General features: G+C 47.8%; 1 protein-coding gene across 1 annotated transcript in view; it reads left to right on the top strand.

The window, feature by feature from the left end:
* The window catches only part of LOC140403310 (epoxide hydrolase 4-like), a 35,543-nt gene that overhangs the window by 5,694 nt on the left and 14,944 nt on the right, over positions 1-14,905 (top strand). The window contains exons 3-5 of the mRNA XM_072491154.1: positions 900-1,057; positions 1,496-1,624; positions 14,399-14,496. Of these exons, the coding sequence (XP_072347255.1) occupies positions 900-1,057; positions 1,496-1,624; positions 14,399-14,496 (385 nt within the window). The remainder of the gene's footprint in view (positions 1-899; positions 1,058-1,495; positions 1,625-14,398; positions 14,497-14,905) is intronic.

Here is a 14,905-nt window from a genome sequence, read left to right on the forward strand (position 1 = left end):
ACCACACTTGGACTTATCGCCTGTCTCTGAGTCAATCCAGGGGCAATGACAATTCAAAGTCTGAACTCCAGCCTGTGCTGATTACCTAATTGGTTTGAGCTGAAGTACTCTCATTAAAGTTGACCTTTTGAGCGGAGTAGGATTTGGAGAGAATCAGCACAGTCCCTTGCTCCTGATTGCTGTCTCATGACATTTTCTAGGAATCTCTGAGTTTTGGACGTTGGATGAAGCTAGAAATACAATAGACTTTGATCACAGTGCCCCTCCCCACCCCTCATCCAACTGTCAGACGGAATCCATCGAGGCTCACTGGTGAATAACACCATCTTATCACCTTTTGTACAAGAGGTTAAATGTTGGCCCCCAAGTGTCTCTACCAGGTGGACCTGTTATCCCAAAGTCACTGTATGGAATCAGTGAAGATGTGCTCAACCCGATGCCATGGCCAATATTTATCCCTTCAGCAACATCACAAAAACAGATCAACTGGTCATTATTACATTGCGTTTTTTGGGAACTTGCTGTGTGCAAATTGGCTGCTGCGTTTCTGGCACTGCAACTGTGACTACACTTCAAAAGTACTTAATTTTCTGGAAAGCACGTAGGGGTACCCTGATGTTGTGAGGTTCTTCCTTTCTTTGTTTTTAAGCAGCCACTTGTCCAGCAGCAGGGAGCCTTGAACTTCAGGACAGGAGTCTGGTGAAAGCAAAAGACTTGTTTGCAGGGGCGTGGGAATTTCACTTAGTTCTTTACTGCACTTTTATGTGTGACTGCAGGTACATTGTCACAGAATGCGGTAACTGAAACTGCGGTAACTGCTAGTCTGAAATGTGGAGCGTGCCGTCTCCTCTCACAGCCCCTGCATTAGCAGTGATGTCAAATGTTTTCTTGTGTCACAGGTATTCATGGCGTTACCAGCTGCGGGAGTTCAAGAGTGAGTACCGAGTGGTGGCGATAGATTTACGTGGTTATGGGGATTCTGATGCACCCCCTGGTCGAGGTGACTACAAGCTGGAGTGTTTGCTGAAGGATGTCAAAGATGTTATTGAAGTTCTAGGTATGCTGATTGTGACAGATCCACAACAATGTGGTTGAGTCTTAAATGGCCTAGCAAGCTCCTCAATTTAAGGGCAATTGGGGATGGGCAACATGGCCTTGCCAGCGACACCTACATCATGAATTTTAAAAACTCCGACTCGTGCCATTGAACTATCATGCCAAGAGCTGATCATGGATGTATGATGGGATTAAGCTTTGGCTGCCATCCCCTTCCTTGATCCCTGGGTGCTGAGGCCAATTCTATCCCCCTTATTTCTTCCCTGGCTCAATACAGGCAACGTTGAGTCTTCAGTGACTTATCAGTACAACACTTTAACCCTGTTGACGTGGTGCAAAGTCTGTGAATACAATGAGTGCAGTGCTGCTTGGGCTGACACCTTGTCCTTCAAATAGTCTCCCTGGCCAGTCTGATGGTGCTGTTTTGTGATGTTCCTAGGTTACAGCAGTTGTATTCTGGTGGGGCACGACTGGGGCGGCATCCTGGCTTGGAACTTGGCGATTTGCAATCCGGAGATGGTGGAGAGGTTGATAATCCTGAATGCGCCACATCCAAAATCGTTCCAAGGTGAGCTGACGGCTTTTGTTTATTTTCAGTAATGATGGTAGAACAAAGCATGATTGCAGTGGATGCACTGCCATTCTGTGGGATGACAGCAGTACACAGAAGGAGGCATCTGGCCCATTTATGTGTGAGGTAAAGAAATACATTTTATCCCAGTCCATTGCACTTTCCCAGAGCCCTGTAACTTTTTCCCTTCTGAATGTCCCTATTGAATCAGCATCAACTGCCCTTTCAGTCATTGCATTCCCAATCGTACAATTTGCTGCATTTTAAAAGAAAGTTCCTGTGTCACCTCTGATTCTTTTGCCAATCGGCGTAAATCTGTCTCCACCAATCCTGCCATAGCAATCGTTTCTCCTTATTAACCTTATGAAACCCAGTCACGATTTTGAACACCTTTATCAATTCACCCCTCAACTCTCTTTTTTCAAAGGTAAACAACCCCATTCACTCTACACTGAGGTCCTTCATTCCTGGTCCTATTCTCGTAAATCTCTACTGAACCCTCTCCAAGGCCTTACCAGCCTTCCCAAAATGAGGTGCACAGAATTGAGCAGAGTGTTGCAGCTGAGGCCTAATAAGCAGTTTATAAAGGCTTTGCATAACTTCCTGGCTTTTGCACTCCACTCCTCTTAATAAACCCAAGGATTCTGTGTCCCAAAGATAGGCAACGTTGGCGAGTGAGTGAGTCGCATGAGTGACCCTCCTTCAGCTCAGTGGACAACAAGATTGAAATTGGGCTTGATGACTAATCATGACACCATGAATAAGATTATATACATTTAATGAAATATTCAGCATGCATTAAAAGTTATAGAATAGGCTTAATCATTTAAACGTTAATGGAACTGTCAACAACTTCAAATGGTGAAAACAAAAATATTTACACTTTGGACACAAAGGGAGCGTGCAGCTCTCACAGTCAATGTTGTGATCAATCACCACACACCTCACTTCACGTGTCCTCGCTTTGTGCGTATCACGTCAGTCTTACTGGTAGGGGAAAAAAATACACAGTCGAAAATCAATGGAATGTGGTAACCCAGTGAGTGGAGAATGGTCAACAACAAGTCTCGTGGGCCGCATGTGGCTCCTGGGCTGCAGGTTGTTCACCGCTGCTGTATGCTCTTAACAGCCTTCTCAATTTACCCTGACACCGTCAAATAGTTCTCTACCTGCTCACCCAGATTTCTCTGCTTCTGCACCCCCTTTAAAATTCTACTACTAAATTCATATTGCTTCTCGTGCTTCCAACTGAAGCTCATCACTTCACACCCCTCTGTTAAATTTCCTCTGTCTGCCCATATTATGAACCTGTTTCTGTATTCCTGAATGTTTTGTATCATTGTTGCTCTTTTTAGCCTTAGTTTATTACCTCTAATTCTGTCACCTTTGCTCACGAGTCGCCAGGTATCTTTCTGATACCGCCACGTGGTTCAAGTCCAAGTAATGGTTAATAATGCAACACACCGTTTGTAAGACTTAAATCAACGGTCATTTATTATATACAGCAATTAATACTTATACAAAAATGCTACTTCTAGACTAATACCTACAACTAACAGGCCAATACTTAACTTTAGGAATGGCCCACCAGGTCAGGGAAACGAATGGTTTTTCGAATTGGTCCTGAGCCCGCGGGATTCAAAGGCTGACAATGGTCGATGGTTAGGAGTGTCTATCGGGTAGCGATCGCTGGAGTCAAACTTACAGTTTTCTTTATCGCAGGTTCTTGCGAAGGTTGCGATAGAGAAGGGTCGAGCTGAACTTGGCCCCTATTCTTATAGTTCTCAGGGGCTTCCCGCCTCTTGGGGCGGACCTTGACCCTGGTTCCAAGTGATTGGACTTGGTCCCAATCACGTGGTTCGATATGCTCCAATAATGGGGCGATTCCTTGATCGGGGTGGTCGCCTACCTTTCTTTGTGTTAGCCTCTCCTGGCGCCGAGAGGTCTGGAGTAGCTTTATGTTGCTAATGTGTAGCAATTGTTCCTGGTGATGGCTGCTTACTATGAGGATGGCTGGGTTGTTGTGATGTTAATGGCTGCAGGTTTCGATCTGTCTGGATTCCCCCAGAGGCAAATACACTGTTTTACCTGCAGCCGTCCGTTGAGTCCTGTTGGCTGATTTTTCCCATCGGCCTCTGCCGTTCGCCATTTTGGATCGGGGTTTGACCAATTTAATCGGGAAGCAGCCATTTTACATGGCTACATTCCCTCCTTGTGATCCTAACGCGAAGCGTGAAGGATCACATAAATTTGTTTCTTCCATTTCCTGACCGGGGGCGGGGGACACACCTCCTACATGGCCACTGCTCTGACCCTAGCTATGTACAAAAATTTTACCTAAAAATTCTAAGGGCGCTATCTCAGGCAGGGACATGCATTAAAAAGTAACAAACTCGGAAACTCTAATTTTACCTTATTACACTATACTCAATGAACATTGCATTATCCTATCTTCCTAAAACATACAACAAAAATCACATCATTCCATAATCTTTCCTGGCTTGGCAGTCAAGCTCAGGATCATAGTGTTTTTTCATGACAATTTTGTACATTCCTTTACTTACAGTCATAACGCAAGTAAATGCTCATTATTTCATTTGCGGGGGTCGGGGGTCTGGTCGTAACCGAACATAGGGGATCTGAGCCTATACACCGGGGTTCGAGCGCGGTAGGCTCTCCTTCGCTATTTCCGGAGGCGCATAGTCTGCACTACACAGCAGAGTATCGCCAACGCTAACAGTGCTTCGATTACGCAAGACAGGGAGTACCAGGTTATGAACTTGGCACACCAGGATAATGCAGCGTGGCTGGTGACTGGGCCCTCGGTACTGCGGGGCAGTGAAACATTAACGGCTGGGAGGTTTGAAGTCATGGGGTTCGCGTTCCCGCGCAACCAAGTGTCCATAAAAAATATGTTGAGCACGATGAAAGAAGTCCTCATGGCTGTCCTCTTTCTTTTTCTTTCTTTTGGTCTTTGTTTTCTCCGGTCCTGGAGCTTCTGGAGTTCTGTAAAACAAGCATAGCATCTGTAACTACCTTGGTTTAATATCCGGTATGTTAGTGCGCCTGTCCTTTGGGGCCAATTATTCCCTTATAATTGGTCACTATGTGTGACTCCCTCACTTTTTGTTTTCAAAACAAATTTTAGGACATGGCACACTTCCCAATCATGACCAGTGCTGATTTATCATCCAAATGTTCTAGGATGTAAATAGCATATGGCAGCAACCTAAAGGTCGCCTAAATAAATAAAACTGTTTTGAAAGGAAAAGGTCGAATAAGTTGAGTATGGGCCGCGATGGGTAAGATTTGGATGGAGTCCCCGGGTAGGACGGCTACCAATGCCGTATCTCCCCTACCCGAGCGTGTTTGACCAACGGGGGGGTCCCCAGGCAGGGCGGGTCTCACGTCGTTTCTCCACTGCCTGAGCAACCGACAAGAACGGGCAAAAATGTAGTCATCGTGGTGGGGCTGCTACATCGATTCTATCCTTGAATCAGAAGAGCAGTTACTATCGGGCGTCTGAAACCTGAACAGGTATCAGCTGAAAAGCTGGTTCCTCTGAACAAGCGTGTGGTCTGTTGACCAGGTATCTGCTGATAAGTTAGTTCCGCTGAACAAGCGGGTGGAAAAAATTCTCCTGTCAGACGAACAACACTGAAACAAACGTACGAACAACATGAAACATTCTGCAGGTTCCATCAGGAAGGACAACAATTTTCCCAAGTGTCTCCTTTAAATCATCATGTGGGCACCTCGGTTCTCGATTGCGAACAGGGTCGCAAAGGGGTTGGCGGTTTGGGAGTCGGACTCGAGGTCGGCACCTTCTCCCGGGTGCCAAACTCTGGAGTGGATTAGGGCGGAAAGGGCTGCGTGGTGTGAGTTGGGGTTGCTCTTGTCGTTGCGGACGAGTCTGCAGGAGTTGTCGCGGTGCCAATGGATTGGGTTGAGTTGGGTGGGGACAAAGTCGGGGTCGTCCGTGTGGTTCGGTGGTGGGATTTGTTTAGAAAAGTGATCAGGAAGGGATCACTGGGATCGTAGTCGGAGTCGCTGGGTGTGGGTCCGGTTGCATGGGGACAGTAGGGAGGCGTGCTGTGGCCGTTGTCTGAGTCACAGTCGCTGTCTCTGCTGCAGTCTGTGGGCGTTCCGGGGCGGAGTGTATATTTTGGGTGTGGAGTCGAGGGCGAGTCCGTGGCTGGGCTGGACGTGCTGGGGGTTGGTCGGGTTACGTTGGCTGTGCTGTGTGGTGTGCTGCGTCAAGCAGGACGTGGTGGGTGTGGTTTGACTGTGTTCCATAAGCCTTTAACTGGTTTATATGAAACCACGCAGTCTTACCATTTGGGTATTTTATTTTGTACACTGACGGGCTTACTTTATCCGCAATGGAGTACGGACCCGAGTATTTTGGAGACAAAAATGTGCTGGGGTTGTATACAGACAGCAGCACTTGCTGTCCGATATCATACTCCGTTGCATGTACTGCATTATCGAAACAAGCCTTGCTCTGTTTCTTTTTGGTGCCCAGTTTTACCGCGGCTGCTAACTGAGCCGTTTTTACATTTTCCACTAATTGTTCCACGGCTTTCTCGTGAGTGAGGGCCGTGACTTCAGGGCTGGTCAGGTCTAAACCTAACAAGTATTCTGTCCCTTTCATGGGGCGTCCGGTCATGAGAGTGTGTGGGGTGTAACCTGTGGAGGTGGAAACAGTGTTACGCAGAAACATCAGCGCAAAAGGGAGGACTGAATCCCAAGTGGTGGTGTTCTGCTGGACCATTTTTCTGAGGGTGGTTTTTAGGGTCCGATTCATGCGCTCCACTATACCACTCGACTGTGGGTGGTACGCTATGTGGAATTTTTGAGTGATTCCAAATATCGTGAGGACGTCCTGCATGACCCGTCCCGTAAAGTGAGAACCTTGGTCCGATTCAATACTGCGGGGGAGTCCCCATCTTGTAAAGATGTGGTGGGTTAGGATCTTGGCTGTGGTTTTCGCGGTGTTGGTGCGGGCTGGAAATGCTTCCACCCACTTGGTAAAGGTGTCTATGACCGCCAGTACATATTTATAGCCATTCCTGCAAGGGGGCAATGGACCTATAAAATCGATCTGGAGGTTAGTCCAGGGGCCGTTAACGGGTCGGGTATGGCTGAGTTGGGCCTTTTTGGCATATCTATCAGGGTTGTTCTGCGTGCAGATGAGGCAATTCTCAATGTAATGGGATACATCTTCCTTGAGATTTGGCCACCAACAAAGCTGTTTGAGGTGGGTTGTAGTGGGATCGATTCCCTGGTGTTCATGACCATCATGGAATAAACAAATCATTTGGTTCCTATCCTGCTCAGGAACTACATAAAGGGTGTCCTTTAACACCACACCACCATGTGTGGTTATTGTATTTCTGTACCTCCCGTATGAGGCTGGAAACTTCCCTTTCACGATCTCAGTGAAAGCGCTATCCTGCTTCTGGCCCTCTACTAGATCCTCGATCCTAGTCTGCGTGACCTGAACTGCACTCACTGGCGCCCTTTTGGGGGGTTTCCAAAAGTACCCATGCCTGGATCCTGCCTTAGCCAGTGCGTCGGCTTTCACATTTCCAGGGGGGGAGGAACGATGGTGGCTGCGGACTTTTATAATGCCAAAAGTCCTGTTCTGGGCTTTCTCTAGAATATGGCGGAGTAATGGGGCTGAGGGGAGTGGTTTCCCGTCCGCGGAAACAAATCCTCTTGTTTCCCACAGGGGCAGAAATTCTGTGAGGCTGTTGCAGACATAGAGGCTGTCTGAATATATGTCTGCTGGGCTGGGGAAGGAATCTGGGTGATCTACTATGTACGCGATGGCCGCAAGCTCTGCTGCCTGCACGCCTAAGTTTTAATGCTATTTACTAGAGGGCGCGTCTCTGCGCGTCCTCAACATAAATCCCGCAACCTGTTATGCGCTGCCCATCTAAGACTGGAAGATCCATCCACATAGATCCTAATGGGTTCACACGTGTCCGGGTGAGGGGGGCTCTGAGATGAATCTGATATTTTTCTGGGAGGTGTTCTTGCTATAAAGGGGCCTGTATTGTGGAGTGGAGAGATGATTTCACATTCATGGGGGGTTCCGGGGTACTGCAAATTGTCCGCTAAGTATATAAGAGTCTTTGTCCGTTTTACTGTGATGTCCCGTCCCTGCAAGAGAAGGGTCCATCTGGCTGCGCGTATTTGGCTGACGGTACCATCCTTAAGTCGTCCGTCCAATAAAAGTTGGGTGGGGGTGTGCTCGGTCAAAATGGTGATGGGGTTCAGTCCGGTAATGTATGAAAAGTACTGGACTGCCCAGAAAACTGCGAGCAGGTGCCTCTCACAGGCTGAAAATCCCTGCTGCACAGCATCTAAAATTCGGGAAGCATAAGCTACGGGTCTTAAATGGTCATGCCGTTCCTGCAGGAGCACGGCTGAAAGGGTGCGGTCTGTGGTCGCTACCTCTATGGCGTAAGGGGAAAGCGGGTCTGGAACTTGTAGCGCGGGGGCGGCTATGAGCGCCTGGTTTAACGAGTCCACAGCATCCGAATGCTGCGGAAGCCATTCCCAGGGGGCTCCCTTCTTTAGGAGGTCTGAGAGGGGCGCTGCCTTGCTGGCGAAACCGTCAATGTGGTTTCGGCAGTAGCCAACCAGTCCTAAAAACGACCGGAGGGCGCCCTTTTGGGGGGTTTCCAAAAGTACCCATGCCTGGATCCTGCCTTAGCCAGTGCGTCGGCTTTCACATTTCCAGGGGGGGAGGAACGATGGTGGCTGCGGACTTTCCCCTCTGGGGAAGGGGCAATTTAGCGATCGAGTCAATTCTTTTATGCTCGATCTCGCGTTTGCCGTGTGTGATAATTGTACCCAAATATACCACTTTTTCTTCCAATATCTGGGCCTTTTTGGGGTTCACTTTACATACAATGGAATGTAACAATTCCAGGAGTTCGGACAGAAGCTCAATGTGCTCTTCCTTAGTGTCTGTCTGCAGTAGTAGATCATCTACATGCTGTACCAGACATTCGGGGCGAGAAAAGTTTGCTAGTCCGTTTGCCAGCTGTCGGTGGAAAATGGAGGGGGAGCTGTGGAAGCCCTGTGGCAGGCATGTCCACGTGTATTGCTGCGCTTTAAAAGTGAAGGCAAATTTGTACTGGCACGCCTTTGCCAATGGAATGGACCAGAATCCATTCCTGACGTCCAAAACCGTGAAATAGCGGGAATTGAGTCCCTGTCTGAGCATGGTCTCGGGACTTGTTGCTACGGTGGGGGCTGCTGCGGGGGTGACTTCATTGAGTTCCCGATGATCACTGGTTAGGCGCCATGATCCGTCGGGCTTTATTACTGGCCAAATCGGGGCATTATTAGTAGAGGCTACCGATCTTAGTACGCCCTGCTCTAATAAGCTCGTGATTACTTTTGAGATTTCTCCCTCTGCTTCTAAGGGAAATCCGTACTGTTTCTGGGGTCTAGGGTCAGGTCCTGTTATTTGCACGGAGCCCGTCATCCGTCCACAGTCGTGCTTGTGGGTCGCGAATGCTGCCCTGTTCTTTTGCAGGACTGCCCTAACCTGTCTGTCCGTGCTAAGTGTGGTGGGGTTGAACCAAAACTCGCCTACTGCCCTATGGTGAGCATTGCGGGGGCTCTAGCGGATTTCGCCATCTACCAGACACACTGGTTGACTGGATCGAAGGATAGGTGGTGGGAATTCATAAAGTCGATTCCCAGAATGTGTTCTGCTGTGTGGGGCAGGTCTACTAAAACGACGGGGTGTTTTGTGCTAATGGTGCCGATTTGGATGGATACAGGGGCCGTGATGTGTCCCTGCTGTGAGTGGCCTGTGAAGCCGCTGAGGGTGATAGTGGCTGTAGTGGGCCACATGTCCTTTTGAAAAAGGGTGGAGGAATTTATGGTGGGGCGGGACCCTCCTGTGTCCCAAAGAAACTCGATGGGCTGTCCTCGAATCTTTGCTGTGACTATGGGTCGTCCTGACCTATCCCAAAGGGTGTCACAGACCCAACTGGGGGAGCCCGTACACCGTCAGTCCGTTTCGGTCAAGTCCGTCTGATCCGAACGGGCGCTAACACTATGTATGGGCTCTGCCTTTTTCTTATTCAGAGTACCTGTTTGTTGCGCTCTCTGTGGCTTTTTGGGGCCATTGCACTCTTTCACAAAATGTCCCAAATGTCCGCAGTTGTAACATTCTTGCGGTTTGGGTGGGGGGCTGTTCTTTCCCTCATTTACCCAGGCGGGGTTGTGAGGAGTGCTTTTTTTTTTTAAAATATATTTTATTGAAAATTTTTGGCCAACCATAACAGTACATTGTGTATCCTTTACAAGTAATATAACAATATAAATAACAATGGCCAGTTTTATAAACAAGAAAATAATATATAAACAACATCAAAATTGAAAAACAAAACTAAATGGCAACTGCCTTGTCCCAAATAAATACTCTCCAAAAATACAATTCAACAGTGCAATATACAATTACCTATAACAACAACCTATACATATACACTAACATCCATGAGAGTCCTTCTGGCTCCTCCCCCCCCCCCCCCCCCCCCCCCGGGCCGCTGCTGCTGTCTTCTTCTTTTCCATTCCCTCTATCTTTCTGTGAGGTATTCGACGAACGGTTGCCACCGCCTGGTGAACCCTTGAGCCGATCCCCTCAGGGCGAACTTAATCCGTTCCAGCTTTATAAACCCTGCCATGTCATTTATCCAGGTCTCCACACCCGGGGGCTTGGCTTCCTTCCACATCAACCGTATCCTGCGCCGGGCTACTAGGGACGCAAAGGCCAAAACATCAGCCTCTCTCGCCTCCTGCACTCCCGGCTCTTCTGCAACCCCAAATATAGCCAACCCCCAGCTTGGTTCGACCTGGACCCCCACTACCTTCGAAAGCACCTTTGTCACCCCCACCCAAAACCCCTGTAGTGCCGGACATGACCATAACATGTGGGTGTGATTCGCTGGGCTTCTCGAGAATCTCGCACACCTATCCTCTACTCCAAAAAATTTGCTGAGCCGTGCTCCAGTCATATGAGCCCTGTGTAACACCTTAAATTGTATCAGGCTTAGCCTGGCACACGAGGACGACGAGTTTACCCTACTTAGGGCATCAGCCCACAGCCCCTCCTCAATCTCCTCCCCCAGCTCTTCTTCCCATTTCCCTTTCAGCTCATCTTCCATAATCTCCCCCTTGTCTCTCATTTCCCTATATATGTCTGACACCTTACCATCCCCCACCCATGTCTTTGAGATCACTGTCCTGCACCTCCTGCGTCGGGAGCTGCGGGAATTCCCTCACCTGTTGCCTCGCAAAAGCCCTCCGTTGCATATATCGGAATGCATTCCCTTGGGGCAACCCATATTTTTCGGTCAGCGCTCCCAGACTTGCAAACGTCCCATCTACAAACAGATCTCTCAATTGTGTTACTCCTGCTCTTTGCCATGTTCCAAATCCCCCATCCATTCTCCCCGGAGCAAACCTATGGTTATTTCTTATCGGGAACCACACCGAGGCTCCCGTCTTTCCCCTATGTCGCCTCCACTGCCCCCACCACCACCGGGCTTGTGGTGTATTTCTTCGGTGAGAACGGCAATGGCGCCGTCACCATAGCTTGTAGGCTAGTCCCCCTACAGGACACCCTCTCCAATCTCTTCCACGCCGCTCCCTCCTCTTCTCCCATCCACTGACATACCATTGAGATATTGGCGGCCCAGTAGTACTCACTTAGGCTCGGTAGTGCCAGCCCCCCCCTATCCCTACTACGCTGCAAAAATCCCTTCCTCACTCTCGGGGTCTTCCCGGCCCATACAAAACTCATGATACTCTTCTCAATCCTTTTGAAAAAAGCCTTCGTGGTCACCACCGGGAGGCACTGAAACACAAAGAGGAATCTCGGGAGGACCACCATTTTAACCGCCTGCACCCTCCCTGCCAGTGACAGGGATACCATGTCCCATCTCTTGAAGTCCTCCTCCATCTGTTCCACCAATCGCGTTAAATCTAACCTATGCAATGTACCCCAATTCTTGGCTATCTGGATCCCCCAGTAACAAAAGTCCCTTGTTACCTTCCTCAGCGGTAAGTCCTCTATTTCTCTGCTCTGCTCCCCTGGATGCACCACAAACAGCTCACTTTTCCCCATGTTCAGTTTATATCCTGAGAATTCTCCAAACTCCCGAAGTATCCGCATTATCTCTGGCATCCCCCCCACCGGGTCCGCTACATACAACAACAAATCGTCCGCATACAGAGATACCCGGTGGTCTTCTCCTTCCCTGAGCCTTTAAAAGCGAGCAGAGGACAACTAAAAAAGCAATAAGGGGGAGAAGATGAAGTACGAGTGCAAGCTAGCTAGTAATATAAAGGAAGATAGGAAGAGATTTTTTTCAAACTATAAAAGGTAAGAGAGAGGCAAAAATAGACATTGGACCACTAGTAAATGTGGCTGGAGAAGTAATAATAGGAAATAAAGAAATGGCAGACAATATGAATAGTTACTTTGCATCAGTCTTCACGGTGGAAGACACCAGTGGGATGCCAGAGCTCCAGGAGAACCAGGGGGCAGAGGTGAGTGCAGTGACCATTATTAAGGAGAAGGTTCTGGGGAAATTGAAAGGTCTGAAGGTGGATAAGTCACCTGGACCGGATGGACTACACCCCAGGGTCCTAAAAGAGATAGCTGAGGAAATTGTGGTGGCATTAGTGATGATCTTTCAGGAATCACCGGAGGCAGGAAGGTGGGGAATGTAACACCACTGTTTAAGAAGGGAGGGAGGCAGAAGACGGGAAATTATAGGCCGGTTAGCCTGACTTCGGTCATTGGTAAGATTTTAGAGTCTGTTATTAAAGATGAGATCGCGAAGCACCTGAAATGGAAGTGCATGGTAAAATAGGACTGAGTCAGCACGGCTTTGTCAAAGGGAGGTCGTGTCTGACAAATCGATTAGAGTTCTTTGAGAAGGTAACAAGGAAGTTAGACAAAGGTGAACCAGTGGACGTGATTTATTTAGATTTCCAGAAGGCCTTTGACAAGGTGCCACACAAGAGACTGTTAAATATGTTAAGAGCCCATGGTGTTCAGGGTAAGATCCTGGCATGGATAGAGGATTGGCTGACTGGCAGAAGGCAAAGAGTGGGGATAAAGGGGTCTTTTTCAAGATGGCAGTCGGTGACTAGTGGTGTGCCTCAAGGGTCTGTGCTGGGACCACGACTTTTTACAATATACATTAATGATCTGGATGAAGGTACTGAATGCACTGTTGCTAAGTTTGCAGATGATACAAAGATCTGTAGAGGGACAGATAGTACTGAGGAAGCAAGGGGGCTGCAGAAGGACTTGGTCAAGCTAGGAGAGTGCGCAATGAAGTGGCAAATGAAATACAATGTGGAAAAGTGTGAGGTTATGCACTTTGGAAGGATGAATCTAGGCATAGACTATTTTCTAAATGGGGAAATGCTTCGGAAAGCAGAAGCGCAAAGGGACTTGGGAGTCCTTGTTCACGATTCTCTTAAGGTTAATGTGCAGGTTCAGTCGGCAGTTACGAAGGCAAATGCAATGTTAGCATTCATGTCAAGAGGGCTAGAATACAAGACCAGGGATGTACTTCTGGGGCTGTATAAGGCTCTGGTCAGACCTCATTTGGAGTTTTGTGAGCAGTTTTGGGCCCCATATCTAAGGAAGGATGTGCTGGCCTTGGAAAGGGTCCAGAGGAGGATCACAAGAATGATCCCTGGAATGAAGAACTTGTATGAGGAATGTTTGAGGATTCTGGGTCTGTGTACTTGTTGGAGTTCTGAAAGATGAGAGGGGATCTTATTGAAACGTACCAGATACTGCGAGGCTTGGATAGAGTGGACGTGAAGAGGATGTTTCGACTTGTAGGAAAAACTAGAACCAGAGGACACCATCTCAGATTAAAGGGACGATCCTTTAAAACAGAGATGAAGAGGAATTTCTTCAGCCAGAGGGTGGTGAATCTGTGGAACTCTTTGCCACAGAGGCCAATTCACTGAGTGTCTTTGACAGAGATAGATAGATTCTTGATTGATAAGGGGATCAGGGGTTATGGGGAGAAGGCAGGAGAATGGGGATGAGAAAATATCAGCCATGATTGAATGGCGGAGCAGACTCGATGGGCCAAGTGGCCTAATTCTGCTCCTATGTCTTATGGTCTTATAAAGCAGTGCAGACTTGTCTGAGGACAGGGGAGCTGAAACAAGCCAGTTGAAACAGTTTTTGAAGACATTCAGCTGGAGTTTCTGCAGGGGTTTGGACTGGAGTTTGATCTGTTCTGTAAATAAGTATCAAGCGACCTCTTAAAGATAGTATTTCAGGTGGATTGAGAGTTGAGGTGGTCTATTGTGTTATTTAAGTGGGAATATAGATAGCAAGTAAGGGTATTGTATTCACTCTATTGAGTAGTATTCTTTAAGGGGTAATTGTAAGCTATTTTCTAGTGTGATGTTAAAGATCTTAATACTGTGTTAGTAATAATGTTTGTTTTAATATATTGTATCCCTATTTTTTAGTTTATTTCACAATTACTTCTGGAGCAAAAGTATCTTTCCCTCACAGTCTTACAAAAGTAAAATAAAATATTGTGGTTTTTGTCCAGTGTCCTACCAACTGTTGGTGTCTGTTCTGGGATCGTAATAAGCTCTTTATGTGGATTTTGTCAGCGTCAGATTTTGTTTAATAATAATCTTGTGAAGCATTTGGGATGTTTTACTACGATAAAGATGTAAGTTTTTTTTTAGATTTCCTGAACTTATCCCAGCTGCTGAAGTCCAGCTATATATTCTTCTTCCAAGTGCCAAAGCTTCCTGAGCTTCTCCTTTGTATGGACGACTTCAAGGTAAACTGCTCACCTCCTCGGCTGAAAGCATTGCTGACTTTCTCCACGTTTCTGTGTGGGTTTCCTTCGAGTGCTCCCACAGTCCCATGATGTGCAAGTTAGGTGGATTGGCCATGCTAAATTTCCCCATAGTGCCCAACGGTGTGCAGATTAGGTTATGGGGATAGGCAGGGACGGCAGGTGAATGGGCCTAGGTAGAGTGCTCTTTCCGAGGGTCAGTGCAGACTTGATGGGCCGAATGACACTGCAATGATTCTATGGACTCGGATTGCCATCTGGAGTGTGTGGGATGGGCCACTCTGTCATGGAGGCAGCTCAAGGCCATGCCCTATCCATGTCACCAATCGACTCGACCGCCTGAAATCAGAGGCGACAGATTCAATAGTAACCTTCAAAGGAGACTTGCAAA

The sequence above is a fragment of the Scyliorhinus torazame genome, chromosome 27 (genome assembly GCF_047496885.1).
Source record: "Scyliorhinus torazame isolate Kashiwa2021f chromosome 27, sScyTor2.1, whole genome shotgun sequence".
Lineage (NCBI taxonomy): Eukaryota > Metazoa > Chordata > Chondrichthyes > Carcharhiniformes > Scyliorhinidae > Scyliorhinus > Scyliorhinus torazame.